Genomic DNA, 25,182 nt, shown 5'->3' with positions numbered 1-25,182 from the left:
ACACAGACAGATGTATAGGGACAGGGACAATATGCATGTATGTGTAGATGAATGTATTTATGTATCTGTGTGTCTGTCTATTCATCCTTCCATCTTTCTGTTTGCATACCTACTTACATGCAGACATACACACATACATACATGCATGAATACACACATACATACATACATACATACACACATACATACATACATACACACACACATGCATACATACATACTGTACACACATACATACATACACACATACATACATACATACACACATACATACATACACACACACATGCATACATACATACATACATACATACTGTACATACACACATACATACATACATACATACATACAACATACATACATACATACATACACACATACTGTACATACACACATACATACATACAAACACACATGCATACATACACACACACACACATGCATACATACACACATACATACACACATACATACATACACACATACTGTACATACACACACACATGCATACATACATACACACATACTGTACATACACACATACATACATACAAACACACATGCGATCAATAACCAGACTACCTCGAGATCAATACACAGACTACCTAGAGATCAATACCCACTGATATTGATTTTGTGAATTTTGTGAATTTTTTTTTTTTAGTGCCATGTGCTTCTGACCTCACCTGTCATGTGTCACTTCCTACCTCTGTTTAATTATCCCGCCAATTACTGTGCTCATCTGATGCTGTTTATTAGTCTGTAATGATTTCACCTGCCCCATCTAGTTTTTGTCCAATGATCTGTGTCCTCCGTTTCACTTGCCCCTTGTAGTTTATATCCCTTCTGTCTCTGTCCTGTTTTTGTCCAATGATCTGCCTCTCGTGTTTATATCCCTTAGGTATTCTTGCAACTTTGTCTTGTTTGCCGTGTGATAGTTTTCTAGTGCGCTGCTCTTGCCTGTTTATTTTGCATTCCTGATCCTGTTCCGGATTTTGTTCTCTGTGGGTTGAGGTTTGGTGTGGGTTGTAACTCATGCCAGAGCAAGTGTGCACTAATGGAACGATTTTAAGGATGATCCCTAAGGGCATTTTTTGTTTTTGGAACTTTTTTAAGCATCACACATCTCTCTCTTGCTTAAACCGCAGGCTTGGGCAATCTTGTGCTGGAATTTTCCAGGACCCTGTCCAGCACTACTTCCACTCGATCATTCACTTTACAACCACACCCCCCCCCCCACACACCCACACACACAGCCACACACACACACACACATACATCTGCACCCTACAACATACCTAATTCCATCTGTCCTGCACTACTTCCCCTGAATCATTGACTTTACATCCACCATTTTTAAATGAATCACCAGTTGTCAATATGTGTTCCTTTTCAAGTACACTTGGCAGTTTATGAGCCACATCTGGTCAAGGGAACAAAAACTCTGCCGGCACTCAGCCATATCGTTTTCTTTACCAGATCTAGGCCCAAAGAAACAATACGAGTAATTTTACAGTTTGTGGGCCAGGGCAAATTATTTGTGTCAGTTTTCAGTGTATCAGCCAGTTTGGTCCGGGGAACCCCGCCAGAGGTGGGCCAGAACTGGAGCGAGGGTCCAGAAAAGATGGGCATTAAGGTGGGCATTAAGGTGGGCATTAAGATGGGCATTAAGATGGGCCAGAATAATTTTGCTATCCTGGTGCCCACTGAGTTCTCGGGAATGCGGCACAATAATAAAGCCATACTTAGAGACCCTTGCTATCGAAATTCAACCTAATTCTCCTTTCTGTGACCAGTGCTAATGGTGGAGAGTGTCTCGTGTGGCAGGGAAATACTCACAGGAGAAGGTGGAGGAGGAGGAGGAGGAGGGAGAGAGAGAGAGCTGCCGACCGTAGCCCTGTCAGTTGAACTCACTCTTTTTGCGAACTGGCTTATGTCTTCCACGTTAACCTCAGATGAAAACGACTAAACTTTACTGCAGCTTAGCTCACTGTATCGTTAGGTAACTAACTAATGAGGGAATTTGACTTCATCTCAAGACACGACATTTCACACACGGAACTGAAGCGTAGTCTTGTAAGTTGCCGTAGTGGCAGATTCTACTCATGGATACGGCCATAATAACCAGCACTCTTCTGCTACTAAACAACGTAACTTCTCCCCGAGTTAAACAAAACGATATACCGGTACATAAGTATTATCTTTCTGCTGAGTGCAGCCTACGTGTCTTCTTCAGCTTGCCACCGTCTTCATCGTCCGTTATCGTCATCTCTCTCTCCCCAGTGATGGATACCTCGAAGCCGAAGTTGCGACACAGTCGAAGTATGCATTCCAAAATAATTGGCATTTTCCTCTGGCCTCGTTCATCCAGCTAACGCCCGGAAATCGTTGCAAGACAGACGGCACGAAGGACGTGTTATTTCGTTACATACTCTCAGAAGAAACAAGGAGCAAGGACCTATGAGAGAGGAAACAGAGGAGAGGAACATCCTAATTGAAGGTCAAGCCATTCATTTACACGCGACTTCTAACCCATTAACAATACGTTAACAAGTTGCAAATAAGGTATTATTTACGTGTTGTGAACATGTCAATTTATCACACGTAAACAACACTTTGAAAATGCAGAGAAAAAACACGTTCGCAACGTGTGATCTCAGACAGCAATTTCACATAACTCTGAGCTATTGGTCCAGTTGTCCAGTTTGAAAAGGTGAGTGTGATAAGTTTCCATTGACTGGTGAGCACCAGGGTGAAACCATTACTGTAAGCCTTAGAAAAGCCCACAAACACAGGCCTATATTATGAGTGCATCAAACAGCGTGGGTGATTTAGTTTGCCTGGAACACATAGGCGATTTTTGGAGGCTAATGTTATGATCTTCTTTTAATAATATTATTTTATTTACATTAACCTACTTATGAATTCTGCCTTACGGTTGTGTAGCCTACCATCTGTTCCTTATGGTGTTGGCTAATGGAGATGGATCAGGTAGTGGAGCTCTATGCTCTATGCTCTATGCTCACACACACAGAAGATGACGGCAAAATACTTATTCTCCGAGTGACCATTACATTTACATTTACATTTAGTCATTTAGCAGACGCTTTTATCCAAAGCGACTTACATATGTGCGACTTACAATGTATCAACTTACAACCACTAACTGTACAGTGTACAACCACCATCCCCAACACACACAGACACACACACACACACACACACACACACACACACACACACACACACACACACACACGCACACACGCACACATGCACACACACACACACACACCCTTGCAACATCCCTGATTCCATCTGCCTAAAAGCTTATACTGGTATCCAACAGTTCTTTAAGGATGCTGCCGCCACAAAAAAAGTAACATTTCAGGTGTTGCTCTGTCAATTGTTTAATGGGCAGCCAGGTCATGCAAGGTCAAGGTCAACCAGAAACAGTTCACACACATACTAGTATGCAGCAACTATTACCATATGGTCTCTAGAGGTTAACAGTTCACACACATACTAGTATGCAGTGACTGTTACCATATGGTCTCTAGTGCCCTCTAGTGGTTAACAGCTGTCAGAGGTTTGGGCTCAAAACTGTCTACCAATAAACACTGAAGAATATGCCTGATTCCATATGCCTAAAAGCTTATACTGGTATCCAACAGTTCTGTAAGGATGCTGCCGCCACAAAAAAAAAAGTCATATTTCAGGTGTTGCTCTGTCTATTGTTGCCCCTATAGAATACTTTAGGGTGATTCCAATGAAACTCAAGCCACGTTTGAGCAATACACATTCTGACTGCAGCTGTGAGGTATGGGAGTGAGGAGATAAGCGTGTTCTCCCCATTTAGCCCAAATTAAGTCCAACAGTATCCAATAAAGTTCAGGCAAAAACTGATGAATCAGTCAGTCAATCAGTACTCCCAGCCTCTCCTTATAGCAAAACACAGGTATCATATATATTAATATCAGTAAATAGTCATTAGTATTTGTATTCCCAATGTGCAGGCAAAATTGATATTATCAGCGTTAGTGTTAGTAGTTATTAGTTATTACTACTGTTAGTAGTATCAGCACATACTGTATATATTGTATATATTAGCAATATTAATGTTAGCATTGTAAGCATTATAATGTTCATTGCCTTGCATAAGTATTCACCCCCTTGGATGTTTTACCCTTTTATTGTTTTTATAAATCAATCATGGTCAATATAAGTTGGCTTTTTTGACCAAAATAATTTACCAAAAATTCACTTTAATGTCAAAGTGAAAACAGATTTCTACACAGTTATGCCAATTAAATAAAAATATGTATGAAAAATAAGTGATTGCATAAGTATTCACCCCCTTTAAAGTGACTGACCTAATTCAACAGAGGTCCAGCCAGTTGGTGCTAGAAGTCTCACAATTAGTGAAATGGGGATCATTGTGCAGTGAATGTGTCTCAAGTGATTGTAGTATAACGACACCTGTGTCTGGAAAGTCGATTCACTGGTCAGTATTCAGTAATCAGTATTCCTGGATACCGTTACACCATGAAGACCAAAGATCACTCCAAGCAACTCAGAGAAAAGGTTATTGAAAAGTATAGGTCAGGGGAAGGATACAAAATAATTTCCAAGGCACTAAACATCCCCTGGAATTCTGTAAAATCTATCATCAAGAAATGGAATGAATATGGCACATGTGTAAATCTGCCTAGAGCAGGCCGTCCTCACAAATTGAGTGACCGTGCAAGAAGGAGACTTGTAAGACAGGCCACCAAGACACCTATGACTACTCTGAAGGAGTTAAGCTTCAGCAGCTGAGATGGGAGAGACTCTGCATACAACAACTGTTGCCCGGGTTCTTCAATGTTTATCAAACATTGCACCAAGAATTGAGGACCTTTGCAAGGCAAAGCAGGCTCATGTCTCACATTGACAGACCTGCAAGATTTTTGAAAAAGGTCACAATAGGCCCATAATAATAATAGTAGCCTAATGATAGCAATAATAACACTAATTATTATTATGATAATAATAATAATAATTGGTCAATTATCATTTATTATAACAGTAATAATATAATGATGGTGATAATAATGATGATTATAATAAGAAGAAAGCATGCAGGCTCACATAGCTGCTAATAATAATAGCCTACTAAAAGGCATACTACTACTGATAATAATAATAATAACAATAATAATAATTAGCAGTATTAGTAATAATAATTGTCTGTATAGGCCTAACAATAACAATAGCCTAACCTTGACCAAAGGTATGACTATAGGCCTATCAATAATAATATACTATCTACGTATCTATCTATGGTGGTGTAGTTGAGGGCGGCGGGCGGTGGGGGGGCCCCAACTACACCTAACCAGCTTTTGGGGGGCCCAGCTTGCAAAAGTTTGAGAACCCCTGGCCTAGGCTATAGGGGCTACTTGTCCAGTAGTCTGTGCAACATTAGCCTAGGCTATAGGGGCTACAATCATGTTTGTTAACAAAACCTCAAGCCCAAATGAGAACTTTGGTTAAAATCATTTTAAATCGTTAAAATGTTCTTTAAAAATCATTAAATCCCCTTCCGTTCCCACGGCAGCATAGGAGTCACTGCTGTAACGTTACTTCAGTCGCTTTTCCTGCTTCTACGTTGGATGATGGAATTGACTCCCTGCAGGAGCACGCAGGAATAAATCACAGAGAAACCTTTGACTCTCCTCTCTGGTCCGTTGTCCAAAACGTAGTCAGCTGCAGATTCTAACAGCTATATGGGCATGGGGAATTGGTGCAAATTACTTTCCCGCAGCCAAAAAAAGAGAAAAAGCTTTTGCGGTATGCAGATTTGAGATGTTCATCTGTAATCGGTTTAAATCTAAATAATTATTTGAGATAGCAGTTACCTTAATATCTTTAAAACCATAATGTATAGGGTAGGTCTACTTTCAATTGGGAGGTGGCTGTCCCTGACCACTGACCCCACCTTGCGGTAACCCGATGACTTTTTTTTTTTTTAAAGATCTGTTTGATTTCTTCTAAAAGTGAATTAAAAAAAACACATTCATTATACATTTTATTTGTCATGTCATGTCACTACCAACAGTGTAAGTTTAGTTCAGGCTTAGTTTCGCTGCTTTTAGCTACATCCCCTCCCCCAACCGCAAAACAATCAGGGGGATGAGAGAGAGAGAGAGAGACGGGGAGAGAGAGAGGGAGAGAGGGGGAGAGAGAGAGGGAGAGAGGGGGAGAGGGGGAGAGAGAAAGAGAGAGGGAGAGGGAGAAGGAGAGAGGGGGAGGGAGAGAGAGAGGGAGAAGGAGAGAGGGGGAGAGAGAGAGAGAGGGAGAGAGGGAGAGAGGGGGAGAGAGAGAGACGGGGAGAGAGAGAGGGAGAGAGGGGGAGAAGGAGTGGGAGGGAGAAGGAGAGGGAAGGAGGGAGACAGAGGAGAGAGGGAGAAGGAGAGGGACAACGAGAGGTAGGATGAGAGGGGGAGAGAGAGGGAGAAGGAGAGTGAGCGAAGGAGAGGGGGAGAGAGAGGGAAAGAGAGAGGGAAGGAGAGGGGGAAGGAGAGGGGAGAGAGAGAGGGAAGGACACTTTTTAACTTTTTAAAACAATTTATTTAAAACATCATTTCAAAACCATTGAAAATAAACACTGAAAAAAATCAGTCCCTATCACTAGTTGAAAACAAGCCCCCCGAAATCATTAAAGGTAACTACCCCCTCCCTTACACACCGTTTCTCCATGAACAGAGCCACAATCTCTGTTTTCTGGTAGAGCATGTATTACACCACTATAATTGTTTCCACCAGGGACTTAAACATGGATATTATGTCTATATTCTGGCCTTCATTTTTAGCTTCATGGCATTTAAGGATGTTCAACTTGGCCTGCCCTAACGCTCACGCCCATCCGGCATGTACCCACAACTAAACACAAACACAGTTTTTGTACATAAAAGTTATTATACATAAACCCTAGCTTCATTAATACCCTTCCCTCAGCTTCATTAATAACCGTCCCTTTTTATTTTACAATGCAGCAACCTCCACTGAAGGTGGACCTGACCTTTTGACCTTTTGGGCAATGGATACATACAATAGCCTCCATGAGGGAGACAGCCCATCAGGTACTGAAAGAGAGAGAGAGAGAGAGAGAGAGAGAAAGAGAGAGATGGAGAGAGAGAGGGAGAGAGAGAGAGAGATGGAGAGAGAGAGGGAGAGAAAAAGAAAGAGAGAGAGGGAGAGAGAAAGAAAGAGAGAGAGAGAGAGAAAGGGAGAGAGAGAGCCCTATTTCCCTCCTTTATCTATCACGCTACACACAATTACCCATGAAACAATGCTGGATGAGTCACTTTGGTCTGCAATATAAACAAACAAACGAAAACAATTTCCATTACAACCTGACACAGTGGTGTGAACTGGAGTGTGAGACTCACTCTGACTATAGAACTAATATGGCCGGTTCTGTCCGGACCTGGAACATTTTCTGTTCTGGCTCCAAATTTGCCAACATGGCTCCATGTGTATAGAAAGGAAAGGCACGGAGCCATGGTGTCCATGTTTGCTACAGTCATTGGTGTGGCTCCCCTCTAGACCCTGGTGTTCCTGTACACATTAAGGCTTAATATGCTTAGTGCTTAATAATATTTTTCCATCCAAGCAGAGGTGTTTGAAGAGGACTATGTGACTCTTCTGCAGATGCCTGCAAGATCAGGAGGTCATGTGACCTTGCACAGGAATACTGGGGAGTTATCAGAAACCCTATACCCAGGATAGAGGGGCTCAGTGAATGTGGAGTGGAACGTGTGCAGGTGGGTGAGTGTGTCAGAGGAGACGCTGTAGAAGGACAGAGTGCCTGCCGGCCAGTCCAGGTACACTCCTACTCTTCTGGAGCGGGGGGCAGGTATGTCAGTCATGTTCTTATTGTGCCAGGCAAAGTATCTGTCACCACTGCAATCCACACTCCAGGATTTGTCATTATATCCAAACCCGCAGTCATCACTCCTCTCCTCTTTCCTCTGGGTGCTTTTGTATGCCACTGCTATCACAGCACCAGCACCACTCCACTCAGACTCCCAGTAGCAGCGTCCAGACAGACCCTCCCTACACAGCACCTGATTCCTGTAGTCAAATCTCTCTGGGTGGTTAGGATACGGCTGCTGCTTCTCACTCACACATGTCACCTTTCTGTTCCCCTCAGAGAGAGAGAGAGATGTGTGTGTGTGTTTGGGTCCAGTGTGAGCTCACAGGCATCTGCAGACGAGAGAAGAGAGAACATCCTCATCAGAATATGGGGTAGAAAAGGGACTGTTCACTGTACCCATCCACACACAGACACACATACACACACACACACACACACACACACACACACACTCATGTTATGAATGTCTCAGTCTTCACATACGACGAAACAAAAAATCACAGTTCAAAATTTAAAGTGCACAGAACCTCAAAGCAAAATTAAGCACAATTTATGCTGTTTGTGACGGTCGTGGTGCGACCGCACATGAACTGCACACTTCTGCCCCATATCTGCAACCACTAGCGCACCCAACAGACATGATTTGCACACACACGCACACACAAACACTCATACCACTGATTACAATTGGATCCTACCTCATTGAAACCGCTAATTGCCCAGACTGGCAGGGGGGACACCAAAAATGGTCTGGGCCAGACCACTTGGATAAGGTGTTTTTTAACAAACCTTTTGAGAAATAATTTATTTATGTCATAGTTATTTCTTTGTTTGATGATCGTGACAAAATACTATGTTTGTGTCTACCCCGGTCTGTGGTAATGGTGCTGGCCGCCAGGTATATATGTTCATTGTTCTGTCTAGTTCAGTTAGTCTAGTCAGGTATATATGTTCATTGTTCTGTCTAGTTCAGTTAGTCTTGTCAGGTATATATGTTCATTGTTCTGTCTAGTTCAGTTAGTCTAGTCAGGTATATATGTTCATTGTTCTGTCTAGTTCAGTTAGTCTAGTCAGGTATATATGTTCATTGTTCTGTCTAGTTCAGTTAGTCTAGTCAGGTATATATGTTCATTGTTCTGTCTAGTTCAGTTAGTCTAGTCAGGTATATATGTTCATTGTTCTGTCTAGTTCAGTTAGTCTAGTCAGGTATATATGTTCATTGTTCTGTCTAGTTCAGTTAGTCTAGTCAGGTATGTGTGTTCATTGTTCTGTCTAGTTCAGTTAGTCTAGTCAGGTATATATGTTCATTGTTCTGTCTAGTTCAGTTAGTCTAGTCAGGTATATATGTTCATTGTTCTGTCTAGTTCAGTTAGTCTAGTCAGGTATGTGTGTTCATTGTTCTGTCTAGTTCAGTTAGTCTAGTCAGGTATATATGTTCATTGTTCTGTCTAGTTCAGTTAGTCTAGTCAGGTATATATGTTCATTGTTCTGTCTAGTTCAGTTAGTCTAGTCAGGTATGTGTGCCGCTGTATACTGTTTTACTGCTGATTGTTGTCCTCTGCTCTTATAGAGGCTTAGCAGGCTGTTTATTGATTTGACTGCTGAATGTTGTCCTCTGCAGATAGAGGCTTGGCAGGTGATATGCCTGGAGACTGTTGCTGTTTGTCCTCTTATAATTGAGAGGCTTAGCAGTTCTCCAGGATATTTAAAAGATATTAAAACTTATATTTGAACCCTTACTCTGTCTCTGAGCTTTTTGGGCCAAACCCACATTTTTGATGGCAACCGAGGCTCGGCCCGTCACACTGAGGACGCCTAAACAATGCAACATCAAGTACTCTTTTTTTTGTATCCAGTAAGTAACGAATACATATAATAATGTAATCGTAAAGTGCACAGTCCTTCACTGGAAACACAACACACCTTCAGTAACAGTATACAGAACTTAAGCCTATGTAAACACTGAATCCAAATTCAAAAGGTGTCAATACATTTATGTTTGTTTTAAATGATACAAAACTATTTCATTTAGTTGGGTAAATAAGTGAAATCCTGAAATCTTAACATGAAACAGATACCTATGGATCAACTAAATTAAAGTATACAAAAAAGTCAGTTCAAAAAGTAAAGTGCAAAATAGTTCCCTTCCGCTTTCGTGTAGAATGCCAGGGATCGCAACATCACGATATCCTGGGGGGTCTGATAAGTAATCTCTTGTGTGTATTTCTCTCTCTCTCTCTCTCTCTCTCTCATTGTCCCTCTCTCTCTCTCTTTCTGTCTGTGTGTGTTCGTTTATGTGAGTGAATGGGTGACTGAGTGAGTGTGTGTGTGTGAGTTAGTGCGCATTTGTTAGTGTGTGTTTATTCAGGGCGTCGTGAGTTTTGGAGCAATGTATGGTGTGTGTGTGTGTGTGTGTGTGTGTGTGTGTGTGACTGCATGACAAATGCACTTGTGTGTTTTTGTGTGTGGGTCCTAAGAAATAGTTATGTGTTGATCATCCTGATTATGGGTGTGTGTGTGTGTCTGTGTGTGAGGGAGTGTCCTTGTGTATGCATTTGTTTCATATCATGCCGTGGAGTGGAGTGTGTGTGTGTCAGAGAGAGATAATGTGTGTCAGGAAGGCAGGACCAAGTATATGTGAAAATGTCTTCATTCACACACACACAAACAAACAAAAAAACACTGCCAGGCTTGGTTCAGTAAGTATCAGATATACATTCTGTTTAGATTTCATTGTCCTGATGACATGTCATGATAATCTTATGGCAGTAAGCTGGCTGCAATCCTCAGGGCCAGACACTGCAGTTGCTCAGCACCAGCTGTATGAGCTGGGAGTCGACTTGATCACATTCAGGTTCATGTTTTAGAATTATCACAAGTCAAACACAACCTCTTTCTCTTTTTCAAATAACACACACACACACACACACACACATACACACACACACACACCTCAATGTTTTCATGTGTTCATATACAATCATGCGTATGTTTTTTTTCAGGAAAATATTCATAAAATCACTCACATTTTCTCGGTCCTGGTTTAATCCTGAACTCTCCTCCATGGTCATACCTCAAGAAAGAAGGGGAGAAGAAAATGCAGTTGAGGTGCAAAACCGTGAGTTCAGCATGTGAACTGATTTGTTATCAGTGTATCATTTTAATCAGGCAAATCTATATAGGTTTTGTAGATCAATAAGGAAAAAAGTAAGCATGCAATACAAAAACAGTAATAATAATATTATTATTATTATTATTATTATTATTACTATTATTATTATTATATAGCTGAGAGAGACACGCTGGACCCCCTTCAGTTTCCCTATCAACAAATCAGTTCAACCAAGGATTTCCACAGCAAACTAAGACTGCCTATGTTCTGAGTTTCACAGAACACGAATAAATGACTGTAATGATTGTAGGTTAGAAAAATTACTGACTGAAACTTATAGTACTCCTCGCGATCTGTATTTACACTCATGGTGCCTATTTTCCGAAATTTTTTCTTCTTTACTCATCTAATGTTTTCTGTCAGTCTAACTTTGTTTTAGGCGTTATTAAATGTTAATAACTCTAGCCTACTCAACACTTGCATCACTTGCTCGAAGACACCTTCAACACCCCCCCACACACACACAATCACACACCCAGCATGCAACACTACTGATACCACTGATGTTCACACCCCATCGTATGTACTGTACTGTTCATTTCTACAATATAGTTCATGGGCGGCTTGTCCATAAGGCCGATTGGGGCGACGCACTGCCTACGGGAAAAGGAGTTTTCTTTTCTGTTGGATTCTACCACTAGACCGTCTGATCTGCCTCTGAATGTCATTGTCGAATCAGCCAACAGTCACTCAGGCAACAGTCAGGCAAACGTGGTGCTTCAAATGACCCCGCCCCTTTTTGGGGAAACTGGAAATCGCCCCAGATCTCTCTCATTGACTCTCATGTTAAATCCATTTTTAACATTCAGTGCAACAACTCGATTCGCTCTTTGAAAGTCGGCGTACTAATGAAGATAAATTTACAACAAAACATTTAGGACTTCCTAGACCAAATGTATCCATTCAACAGGTTTCTACAAAGGGGGGGGGGGGGGGTCCTACATCCAAGAATTGCAACGAAAGAAAATCGTGGCTAGCAGGCTCTGAAGTGGCTAACCTGGTCTGTATTCCTATATACCACTGTCACTTTTCATAGGTTTTACAGTGTGAATGTTCGCTTCTTGCACTAACACTGAGTTATTTTCTATGTGATGACTTATTTAGCTTTTGTAAGCCACTACTTTCAAGACCAGTCAATAAATATGGCTGGTTTTGACTTATATGTTGCCCCCTTCTTTATGTTGTTACTGGACATATCATGTGTCCTGTTAAGCTATGTTACATCATACAACTTTTGAGACATGTGGATAATGAAAAAGTGGGATATTTTAAGGTGGAGCCACATCATGTTTGCTTATGAAGGCTCCTGGATGCAACTTTCTTTCATAGCTTTCCACCTGTAACTAGCTACTCTAGCTATGTAGGTAGAGGGGAAATATTTCTGTTGTGTGCTGCCATCTAGTGGACAAAAAGGTATTGCTGTATGAGTTAATCAGCTAACAACAAATTGATACAAGTGTCTTGCTTAATGTAACTACTGAATGGGTCGCCTTCATCATTATCAAAAATATGTCCCCTTGATCATTTTTTCAGGAGCCGCCACTGGTTCATACTAATTATACCGTCTGATTCCAGTTTCTTTATTGTGTGGTCTTTCTCTGCTGACATTCATTCCTTAAGGCTCTGTAGTTATACATATAACCTTCTGATACTAGCCCAGAGTTAAGCATATTCATCTAGCAAACTATACCTACCTTGGAGTGTTACAATAGCCAGTATCATTTTATTCCATGTGTCCATCCAGTCAAATTGGTGAATCCAAATGTTATTTAAAAAACCATATATGATGTCATTTCTTTGTAATCATCCAAAATAATGTTAAGTGTATGGGTATTTTTCCAAATAGGCGACCGACTGGTCAAAACGTGCGATGCATTGAGTGGGCAACGCGCCGTGTATTAAGTGGGCCGGTCTGACAGTAACTCCCGGGCCACTTTTTTCCCCCAGTCCGCCCCTGCCTCAATGTCAGCAAAACTAAACAGATGATTGTGAATCTGAAGAGAAGCAACAGAGGACATCAGCACCAATATCACCAGTTACTTCACATAGACGGGTCTGCACTGGTGAAGGTGGGCACCATTAAATTCCTAGGAGTTCAGTGAGGACCTCACATGGTCATACAGCAAAGACCAGCTAATCAAGAAAGACCAGGAGCAGCTGTACTTCCTTAGGAAATTGAGGAGGCCACCCAGTATCCTTACAAACTTTTACAGGTGCACTATTGAGAGTATGCTAACACACAGGCTGACAGTGTGGTATGACAACAGCACTGCTCAGGACCACCAGAGATTTATCAAGACAGCCGCGAAGGAGCTCCACTCCCAACCCTGTAGCTCACTTACTACCAGAGAGTCTGCAGGCAGGCCTGAGGCATAGTAAAGGACCCCACCCATCCCATGCTGTTTTGTCTTTGTGTGTGTTTCTGCTTGCTTTGTGCTTGATTGCTGTTGTCTGCATTCCCACATTGATTGCCCTGGCTGCAGCATGTTGTGACTGAGAGAAGATAAGGGAAATAGAAGTGACTGGTGATACTAGCTGAACATGTGCACCCATGACTTCTTGGAATTTATGAAGAGGAGAAACATGTACATCCATGTAGAAATAGAAAGATGAGGAGATGCACCTCCCAAAGTGTTCCAGACTAAGGCTACATCCACAATAATAAGTTTTAGTTTTAAACAGTTAAAATGTTTACATCTGGCGTCCATACTACTCCGAAGTTAGTTTTAAAACTCTGGGGTTGCGCTTTAGTCTGGATGGGCAGAAACTGAGACTTTTGGAAACGATGATGCAGACACCTACATTCACTTCCTGATTGGGTCCTATTAGTCACAACTAGTGCGTTACGCAAACCCATTTTAACGCTGTTAATTTAAAAAAAAATTTAGATTAACATTCTTTTTGGCCTCGCAAACTGTGTAGTAGGCTAACGTTACGGTTTGAGTGAATGGTGAGCGCGATACGGCGAAATGGATGATAAAAAGCTTCTGAATGGAAAGTTTACTCTTAAAAGTTGTGTTGTGCATAAGAAGCCAGCTTCACTGTTGTCTGAAAATGTCAACAGGCAGCTGGCTGAAAGCAAAGAAGTAGTAGGCTTACCTTTTATTGGTAACCTAACTGTTACGGTTCATTGTTTCTGAAATAAGAGGCCTGACTGCTATGTTAAGCCATGATTTAACTGCACTATAGGCTGAGTCCTTGTTTACCTGAAATGTGCACTTTATACTTTTATTTTGTACCGCCCTGTTTGGCAATTTTGGTTTTCAATAAAATAAAACATTTGCATAAAGCAAGCCAATCCACTTTTCCATGTTGATAAGGGCATTCAAATAAAAATAAAATGATGGAAAAAATAAATAAACGAAGGGACATTTAGAATAGATCAAAATTTGCGATTAATCGCGATTCATTTTGAGTTAACTATGACATAAATGCGATTAATCGCGATTAAATATTTTAATCGTTTGACAGCACACAAGTCACAGTCACAACACATCCTTCCATGATTCGTCACAGTCATATCATGTGACCCTTTTCCGGAGGACAAAAACTGCTGACCTTGTTGTCTTTCCTAGCAGCTGTTGTGCAGTTACTGTACAATCTCCCTCCCAACCCATTGAGCCTTGGTTTCCTCAGCAACAGCCTGTGTCACCTACACCAAGAACCACCACTGTGTCCATTCTAGGATGTGGGAGAAAACCTACACATACATGGGGAGAATAGCCAGTCTATTCAGAATATGTCACCTAAAATACAAAATGTTATTTACACCCAGATAAAAACCCAGCACTCACCTGAAAGTCTCTAGTTTACAGTTGGGATCATTCAGTCTGTCTGTGAGCTCTTTGACACCTGAGGACCCTGGGTGATTGTAGCTCAGATCCAGCTGTTTCAGGTAGGATGGGTTTGATTTGAGGGCAGAGGCCAAGAAAGAACAGCCTTTGTGTGTGATTAAACAACCGCTCAGCCTGAAACACAAGATTATCTTCTCAATAAGAGACAACAGAGTCAGACTATACATTTATAAAATATATTGCTTCAGGTAATGTTTTATAACTGACCTCAGTGTCTCCATCTTGCATTGTGGATCTCTTAGTCCCACACAGAGCACTTCCACTCCTTCATCCTGCAGGTCATTGTCACGCATTTCCAATTCTCTCAGATGGGAAGATGTCCTTTGCAGCACTGATGCCATTATTTCACAACTTGTTTTGGAGAGTTGGCACTTATTCAGACTGTTTAAAAAATACAGTTGATGTACACATTGTTATTTATTAAGATAACTGCAGTGCATGGTTGATTTATCTGCTTATTGTGCTGTGCGTTGTTGCATAATTTGTTCCACTGTCCTGTCCCGAGAGTGTGTGTGAGAGAGGATGAGTGCAAATTGTCTGGTGTCATATTGTGCATCTCTTTGATCCTCCCTCTCATTGTGACAGGTGTCTTGGATACCTGTTCAATTAAAATGTTCTTCACTTAGATTGGGATCAGAGATACAGACGTCAGGGGTATTTAAACATGGCCAAACTATCACAGCGTTGGACTCCTTCTTCCCATTACAGACCCATGCCACACTGCTGAACTAGTTGCTGTTGTAATCATAGTCACACTGTTGAACTCATTGCTGTTGTATCTCTAATTGTATCTCTCTTACTTCATTGTTGGCCTTCTAGTTGGCTGCAGGCCTGTAAGTTGAAAAGCTTTAAGAGCTGAAAAGCTCATTTTTTTATTATAGTTTTTGGAGTTTGTAAGGACGTTGGGTGCCATTTTGAGAAGGTGAAATTTCTCCTGTCTCACCGCGTCACACAGGAATTATGTTGGACTCTGACTCCTGTAGGAGCGGGAGAGAGACTTGGACTCCCCTGCATCAGTGGTTGGGTCATATTTGGCTGATTGGACCAATTTAGCCCAAGTGGCAGCCCTATTTAAAAGGTGACTCATTCCTTGTTTGGGAGAGGCGTGAGAAAGGCGTGAGAGAGAAGGAGCGAGAAAGAAGGAGCGCTTACCTGCTATGAGGTTACGTGAACACTGTATTTAGACACGTGAATACAGTTCGTGCCTAGAATTGTGCATAGAGTTGTGCCTAGTATTTGCCTGGTGTTTGCCCAGTGAGCCTAGTTCTTGTGAGGACTGAGTACTTGTTGTGTTTGGATGTTTGTTTATTTTGTGTACATTTTTGGGGGTTAATGTAGAAATTCCCGATGTAAAATAAATAAGAATATGTTTTTGTATAAGGACACAACCATCTCCTGCAACATTTCTTCCTGACTTCACCATTGACTCCAGTCGCCCACTTCCCAAAATGTGGAGAGGCTGCCTTGGTCCCTCGCATCCTTGTTTAAATCTGTTTGTCATTAGAGAGGGAGTTTGGAAATATCGGTTCTTTTATTCATATTTATTTTGCAATCAGATTAGGTATTTGTGTATTCTCAGTTAGCTGTGCAGTTTTGTTTATTTTGGTCTTGCCCCCTCCTGAAATTACTGTGCCACCCTAATCTTGTGTATTATAGAGTTTTCACAAAAATTGTCTTATTATTGGACATCTATACATCCTTTCTCAAAACTCTTCTATCCCCTCTCTTTTGGCCCTATATGATCATCATGTTGTGTTTGTATCTAAAGTATCAACAACGGTTGACAAAATATAATTGATCCATTACGCTGACCTGTGCACAGGAGCTCATGCTCAATTCTATGTTCAGACCTTTTTTGTAATCCGTTAGACATAATGTAGCTGAGAATTTTGAAACACACACGCACCATTTCTGAGGAATTGCTATTGAATTTCACCTATTGAGCCTTTCTTATATGCCTAATATCTGACCTCAGTGTCTCCATCTTGCAGTGTGGATCTCTTAGTCCCACACAGAGCAGCTCCATTCCTACATCCTGCAGGTCATTGTTACTCATGTCCAGTTCTCTGAGATGGGAAGGTGTCCCTTGCAGCACTGATGCCATCATTTCACAGCTTGTTTTAGAGAGTAGGCACCAATTTAGCCTGTTTAAAAAAATAGTATGCATGTAATATTATATATATGTACACATTTGATACTATTCAGCATTTTAATTCCTACATTTACACACCTTTTCACATTACTCTTCTATTTCCTCTCTTTTGACCCTATATGACCATCATTTTGTATTTGTATCTAAAGTATAAACACTGGTTTACAAAAATGTTCATGAGCCAGCACATTGACCTGTGGACAGGAGCTCATGGTCAAGGGTTCAGAATTGTTCTATAATCTGTAAGATATAATGTAGACATGAAATTTGTATCCCTTCCCTTTATAAACTGCAGACACTCTCATACAGATGAATACAGCAGGACACATCTGTACATAAATACAGCAGATGCCGTGTTCTCTGTATCTCTGTCTTTAGCTTGTTCTCCGTGTTTCAAATAAAAACAAACACACACACGCAACATTTCTGAGGAATTGCTATTGAATTTCACCTATTGAGCCTTTCTTATATGCCTCATAACTGACCTCAGTGTCTGCAGCTTGCACTGTGGAAATCTCAGTGCCACAGAGAGCAGCTCCATTCCTTCATCATGCAAGTCATTGTCACTGATGTCCAGTTCTCTTAGATGGGAAGATGTCCCTTGCAGCACTGATGCCCACAGCTTACAGCTTGCTTTGGAGAGGTGACACCGATTTAGCCTGTTTAAAAAAATATGATGTAAGTATGTAATTATATATATGTACACATTTGATTCTATACAGCATTTCTGTTCCTACATTCATACATGTTTACACATAACTCTTCCATGTCCTCTCTTTATGGCCCTATATGATAATTAGAAAAGGTCTGAACAGAGATAACATTTTGATCCTTCCCTTCATAAAGTACACATGCGCTCATACAAATGACTGTAATAACAGAGGACACATCTGTACATAAAGACAGCTGATGAGCACGAGAAAGCAGGAAAAACAGACAGGCACTACATTTATGAAGAATTGCGATTGAAATTCAGCTGTTGGGCCTTTCTTATATACTGTATAGGGAGATTGTGTGACACTGGAGAGTTTTTGCTGCCACTTTGAAACGCTCGTGGTTGTTAGAGCTGCTACCGATACAAATAGCCAGCAAGAGCAGGGACTGAAAATGTGAGTGCATCTCAGATAGTGTGATTGGGATAGGAACCCCACACTTACTTCTTCAAAACTCGTCCTGATATAGGCCTATTGATTAATCTCTCCTTCTAATGAGAAACTAGCAAGTCTCCCATTTCTTTACATTACATTTACATTTAGTCATTTAGCAGACGCTTTTATCCAAAGCGAATTACATATGTGCGACTTACAATGTATACACATTTTACATTTACACTGATGGCACACTGCACATCAGGAGCAATTAGGGGTTCAGTGTCTTGCTCAAGGACGCTTCGACAGGGAATCGAACTAGCAACCTTCTGATTACTAAACGACTTCTCTACCTCCTGTACCACTGTCGCCCCCATTTCTGTGATGCAGACGTCCCAAGCACCACTGGATGGGTACCTGAGGGAGGGTCTGTTCTCTCCACAGGGGAGGCCCCTTTCAAACAATTCCTTACACATTTTATATTTCCTTTGCCAGTGACTGTCACTGTCATTAATGTGAGTGGTGCATTTTGTCAGGGAGCTCTGTCGAGCTGCATGAAGCATTTTTAAGTGTTTCATTTATTGATTTGTTTTACATTTGCGGTAGTTTTTAATGGGCTGCGTCGGCTAGCCTATCTATTGAGTGTGGTAACTTTTAAAGATGCTGAGTGGTGTATTCCGATCCAGCTAATTGGTCCCTTGCTCTACATCCTAAAGACAGAGGAGTCTTGCTAATGAAATGAATGAAGTGAATATTTAGCACCATTTTGTTCTGTGTACTTGCAACCTCTGGTTTGATTGAAAGAGATGGCAGCGAACATTGTGATCAGTGGTAGCCTCACGAAGGTTTATTACATGCCAGATAACTGACCTCAGGGTCTCTAGTTTGCATCTTGGATCTCCTAGTCCCACACAGAGCAGCTCCATTCCTTCATCCTGCAGGTCATTGTCACTAATGTCCAGATCTGTCAGATGGGAAGGTGTCCCTTGCAGCACTGATGCCATCATTTTACAGCTTCCTTTAGAGAGTCGACACTGATTTAGCCTGTTTAGAAATGAAGATTAAACATTGTATTGTTGAGGTATCTCAGTTGCATATACAATTATAACACTTTCATTCATTTTCATACACACTTAAACATACTCTGTGCTTATAAAACAAGCATCTATCTCAGCCAGTATGTCAGCACACATTTCCAAGATGGACCCACCCAAAACTGTACTCACCAAACTCTCCTCGAGACTTTCACTACAGGAAGCAGTCTTCGGAGACCTTCCTCTGATCTCAGGTATTTCTTCAGATCAAACTCAATCATGTCTTTAGCTGACATCAGCAGCAAATAAGCCAAAGCTGAACACTGGGCTGGAGTCAGGTTCTTCTCCTCATCTGCTGAGTTTATGTACCTGGGTAACATTTTAAACACAATATTAATAATCTGACTGACACTTAAAAAGCCTCTTATTAATAGCCTCTGATTTAAAAAGACAATGCATCTCTCTACTTCCAAAATAAAGTTCAGAACAATAGAGCAATACAAATGACAATAATCAGCAGTCATTTCTCTGTATGTGAATAGCATCAATATCGACAAACATCAATTTCCATTCTGATGATTGTTGTGGACACTTAGATAATGAATTTGACACAAGTTGAGGACTATTCCTTTATCTGGGGAACATAATTGCACAGACTGATTCCAATGCATTTATAATACTTTCCTTGTAACACAAACAGTTACAGTACATGTAGGGAATCCAATATGTTTAAAACAGGGACCCCCCCCCCCCAATAACTGAGCCCTGCTAAAGACTTTGATTTGTATGTACTCTTTCAGAATCAAATGTATAACGCCATGCTCTATTAATTGTGCTATTTACCAATTCCTTTGAATCTGAAATGGCCTGTATTATTTACCTGTTGATCTCCTCATCCAGTGAGTTGTCCCCTAACTCATTCAAACAGTGGAAGAGGTTGATAATCCGTTCGGGTGAGATATCTTCCCTGATTGTTTTCTTTTTGATGTATTGAACTGTTTTCTTGATGCTCACACCTCTGACATCTAACTGTGGCAGCACCACATCCAGGGGGGACAGGATTTCTGGCTCCAACATTGGAGCAAGGCCGACGAGAAAACGGACAAAAAGATCCAAATGTCCATTCGGGCTCTGCAAGGCCTTATCCACTGCCATCTTGTAAAGGTCAAACCTTGAGTGTGAGAACAGCCAGCCGATCTTCTCCCTCCATGTCCGCGAAAGGCAATTTCCCCCATGAGTTGCATTTTCGTTAAGAACATAAAGAGCTGCCAAGAATTCCTGTACACTGAGGTGCACAAAGCTGAACATGTTCTCTCCAGTTGTAGCACTCTCCACGTTGAAGATCTGTGTACAAACTCCAGCCTGCAGTGTTCCACAATTTACATCAATGTCACACTTCTTCAAGTCCTTCTCATAGAAGATCTGGGTGCCTTTCTCCACATGTTTGAATGCCAGTTTCCCAAGTTTAACAAGGATCTGTCCTTTTTCCTCTGCACTCATCTTCTTGTCCTCTGAGTATTTGTCATCCATTCTTTTTATCTGAGAGACACTATACAATGTGTACAATTCTGTCAAAGTTTTGGCTGATTCTTCTTTGCTCTGATCTTCCAGTATTTTGTCCACCAAATTGGCTAGAATGCGGCAGAAAACTGGCATGTGACACATGATGTGGAGGCTTCTATTCTTGTTGATATGATCAACGAGTCTCTTAGCCTTCTCTGGATTCTTTATGTTGTTCTGAAAGAACTCATCTTTCTGGAGGTCATTGAATCCTTGAACCTCTGTCACCAAGTTGAAGCATTCTTTTGGGATCAGACTGGCTGCTGCTGGTCTGGTTGTAACCCAGAGGAGTGCAGAGGGCACTATCATACCTTTAATGAGACTTGTTATGAGCATGTCTACTGATGACTTTGCTTCCAGCGTACAAATAAATTTGCCAAAGTCCAGCTCGAGTCTACTTTCATCCAAACCGTCAAGGACAAAAAGAATTTTGCATTCACTTAAGCCAAGGATGTATTCCAAATCTTTCCGATAAGGGTAGAATGACTCAAGAACATCAAGAAGGTTGCAGTATTCACCTTTCTTCTGGTTTAACTCCCGGAATGGAAGAACAAAAACAAAGTCTATATCTTGATTTGCTTTTTTCTCAACCCAGTCCATCACAAATTTCTGCACTGCAACAGATTTCCCCACGCCAGCAATTCCCAAAGTCAAAACATTTGTGACAGAGTTGTCTGTGAACATGTTTGCCAATTTGACTTGCTTATCTTGAGATCTTGGTTCTCTCCCAGTCTGTCTCATGTCAATTGCAGAAACTTCATGTGTATTGTTGACTCCACCTGTGCGGCCCTCTACAATGTAAAGATCAGTGTAGATATCTTGTACACTGCAACCTCCGGAGTCTTGATGTACGACAGAAAACCTTTTTTCCAAGTGTTTCTGAAGCTTCTGTTTTAGTGACGCCTTCTTTGAGAGAATAGTGTGTGCTGCATCACATTCTTAAAAAAAGAACAAAAGTGAGATGTAATATGGTGAAACAACAAACTATTTTATGTTTAACAAGGTTTAGCGTGGTTGTATATATTCTATATGACATCTTTATCCTGAGGTATGGTTTTCAATAAGAGAAGGAGAAGGCAGAGAGAGAGAAATCACTACAGAAGCACAGTATGTACTTATAAAGATAATTTTTCTATTTAGTTAAATATCTACCTTTGCCTAGTTTTCTCTCTAAGTCAGTGGCCAGCTGGTTCTTGCCCATAGTCCTTAAGATGGTCAACATTTCCTTGGGAGAGATTTCCACAGAGTACTTTTGAACCATTTGTTTCACAATTTCATCAGTGACAGCTTCCTTCAACTTCTGCCATGGTATATTAGATCTTCCCTTGAGAATAATCTTGAACCTCAAGAGCTCGGCTTTGGACAGATCATCCAGTTCTCTCAGCATCAGTTGGGGGATTGAAGACATTCTGCCTATTGCACAAATACACATCACAGTCAGGACATTGTAAAATAATTTTGCTATACATTTTCATCTTAACTGGTTTATAGCATACTGTATATTTGTAAACATATTTATAAATATATTTCAAAAACGTGTGAAATCATGTCAAGTATTTTTTTTCAAAAGCCGTAGAAATGACCTAGGGCCTCATTTATAAAATGTTGCATAGAAGCCATCTTTCATTTGATCTAAGAACTTTTCTGAAATGATAGTACGCACTAAAAAACATGTGTACCCCAATCCTTCAGTTATAAATCACAAATGATCGTGGAATTGTGGGCAACTGAATCTCCGCCCTCAAAACGCCCCTACTTAATTTAATTAGCATATAAATTGAGCGCATTCTCAAGGCACAATCTCTCTGTGACAATGGCAAGCAAGAAAGAAACACCTAAAAAGAAGAATTATAGTGAGGCCGGAATCGACGGCCTGCTGATGGAAGTGCACATGCGGGGCCAAAGCATTGTTCGGAAACCTGTCTGGTGGTGTAATTGCAAAAGCAAAGTATGCGACATGGTAGTAGACACGTCTTCGATGCACCAGCAGCCGCACCTGCGGCACGAGCAGCACCAGAAGCCGCATCTGCGGCAGCAGCACCTGCTGCACCAGCATCGGGCCTCGCCTGCCATCACCAGCTTCCTCTTCGGCCGGTCTTGCATCAGGGTGTCACCGGCCTTCACCAGCTTCCTCTTCTACCCATCATGGTAAGGTATTATCCGAGGTCGTCCTACAGACAGTTGGTGAATCAGCTCCCGTCTATTCAGCGCAGTGATGGGCGTGTTCCAGCCAGCTGGGATGGGAGGGTGGTCTTGGTCCATGTGCATTTTGTCTTCTCCTAGCTCTATGCCATGGCTAGGACGATCTGGCAAACCTTTTCGGGGTCATATTGCAGTCTCCCTCCTGATGCATCCAAACATTGCCACCTTCCCTTTAGCATGCATATATGCTGCACTCAACTACCGACCGCGCACGGGCATGTGCTGTATTGAAGTGGGCTTCCTCGGCTGTCTGAGTGTGCGCAATCGGGATGAGAAGCCATTGGGAACCCTGTTTTACGCAGGAAATCCTCTTTCACATTTCGCTGTTCCTGGGAACTGTATGGAAATCTAATAAATTGCGGACATAGACGGATAATACAGCTGAATATCGGGCTGATGACTGGTATATACCGGACGTCTCCAATTACTTGTTGGAACGTTACTGTTACAAGAACAGACAAAACCTGGACCTGAACGTGTATGGCCTGGTTGCATCTGGTGCTTCTCTGTAGATGAGGGCCCATTTGGGCACAAAGCTTTAACAGAGCTGTTATTGGCAAGCGGTGCTTATCAGCCATACATCATCCTGTGTCAAAAAGTCTGCACGATCACAAAAACACTCTAAGATCAAATCTGTGCGTAAGAACGTTTTATAAATGAGGCCCCTAGAGTGATAAACTGTCATCTTACCAGGCATCATCTTGTTTTCTTGGTCTTCCTCAGGTGAGTGCTTCATATAATCTACAAATGAAGTGGCTGACATAGGGTCATTACCCCCTTCAGGCCTGGTCACTGGCGGTAAGATGATGGTGACGGGGCCATTGATTGTGCAGCCTGTCATGGTTGGGGCGCTCACCATCCCTCCAGAGTGAGCAGTGGCATTCACGTTGACCCCTCCACCCCTTCCAAACAGACCTGGGGAACACTGCTGGCCTCCCACTGAGAGAGAGAGAGAAAGAGAGAAAGACAGACACAGAGAGAGATATAGAGATTGAGACAGACAAGGAGAGAGATACAGAGAGGGAGAGGACAGGGGGGATAGCAAAGATAGAAATATCATTATCATATCATCATATCATTCCCCAGGGTGCTCTGCATTAGTTGGGGGATTGAAGACAATGTTTTGCACATTCTGCCTATTGCACAAACACACATCAGAGTCAGGATATTGTATTTGATATTGTATTGTTGAAACAATTGGTTTATAGCATATATCTCTAAACTTATTGAGTAGTGAGTCATAATCTATCATCTTACCAGGCACCATCTTGTTTTCCCGGTTTTCCCCAGTTGAGTGCTTCATATCATCCACCCTGTGGTGTGGAGTGAGGGAGTGGAATTAAAGAAGTGTTCTTTATTAAAAGCCTTTTTCTTGTCTTGATGTATGCCACATAATGAGAATGTGTCATTTAACAATAAATTATTTGTTAAGAGACACATATTTTCCAGAGATCAATAAACAGATAAATGTTACAGTGAGTGATAGGGCGAGATCAAAGAGGTATGTCTAAAGTGCATGTTTAAAGGTTTCCACCGTTTCAGCCATTCTTAGGTATTCTGGCAGTGTATTCCAAATGCTGGGGGCATAGAAACTGAAAGCTGCTTCTCCATGTCTCTTTGTCCTGGCTTTTGGAACTGTTAGGAATTCAGTGCCAGATGACCTCAGGGATCTACTGGGTGTGTACCTTGAGAGCATGTCTTTCATATCTTCAGGTGCATGACTATGGAGAGATTTATAGACTAGTAAGAGAATCTTGAAATCTATTCTGAAAATAACAGGTAACCAGTGCAGTGATTTTAATGCTGGTGTGATGTGCACCCTCCGTGCATTCTGTATTGTTTGTAGTTGACTAATGGCTTTTTTTGGTAGACCAGACAAAAGCGAGTTACAGTAGTCTAGCCTGCTTGTGATAAAGGCGTGCATCAGTCTTTCAGTGTCAGCCTGAGAGAGAAACAGTTGCACCTTAGCAATGTTTTTTAAGTGATAAAAAGATGTTTTAATTATATTTTTGATATGGGTTTCAAAATTGAGATATCAGGTCAAATATGACACCTAGGTTTCTGGCCTGGTGCTTGGTGTTAAGTGCTAGTGTTTTTAAATGTGCAGATAGTTTCTCTCTTTCGGCTTTTTCACCAATGACTAATATCTCTGTTTTTATCTTGGTTGAGCTGGAGAAAGTTTTGTGACATTCACACATTTC

General features: G+C 41.4%; 1 protein-coding gene across 1 annotated transcript in view; it reads right to left on the bottom strand.

Moving 5' to 3' along the window:
• The window catches only part of LOC122128770 (NACHT, LRR and PYD domains-containing protein 12-like), a 32,515-nt gene extending 8,693 nt beyond the window's left edge, over positions 1 to 23,822 (bottom strand). The window contains exons 1-8 of the mRNA XM_042703532.1: positions 23,672 to 23,822; positions 21,932 to 22,192; positions 20,100 to 21,717; positions 19,412 to 19,588; positions 19,056 to 19,229; positions 16,916 to 17,059; positions 15,153 to 15,326; positions 14,886 to 15,059 (exon numbers count right to left, since the gene is read on the bottom strand). Of these exons, the coding sequence (XP_042559466.1) occupies positions 14,886 to 15,059; positions 15,153 to 15,326; positions 16,916 to 17,059; positions 19,056 to 19,229; positions 19,412 to 19,588; positions 20,100 to 21,717; positions 21,932 to 22,192; positions 23,672 to 23,822 (2,873 nt within the window). The remainder of the gene's footprint in view (positions 1 to 14,885; positions 15,060 to 15,152; positions 15,327 to 16,915; positions 17,060 to 19,055; positions 19,230 to 19,411; positions 19,589 to 20,099; positions 21,718 to 21,931; positions 22,193 to 23,671) is intronic.
• Positions 23,823 to 25,182: the final 1,360 nt, after the last annotated feature.

This window comes from Clupea harengus, chromosome 24, assembly GCF_900700415.2.
Source record: "Clupea harengus chromosome 24, Ch_v2.0.2, whole genome shotgun sequence".
NCBI lineage: Eukaryota > Metazoa > Chordata > Actinopteri > Clupeiformes > Clupeidae > Clupea > Clupea harengus.
The sequence above is the reverse complement of the archived record's forward strand: the minus strand, read 5'-3'. Positions and strand labels throughout refer to the sequence as shown.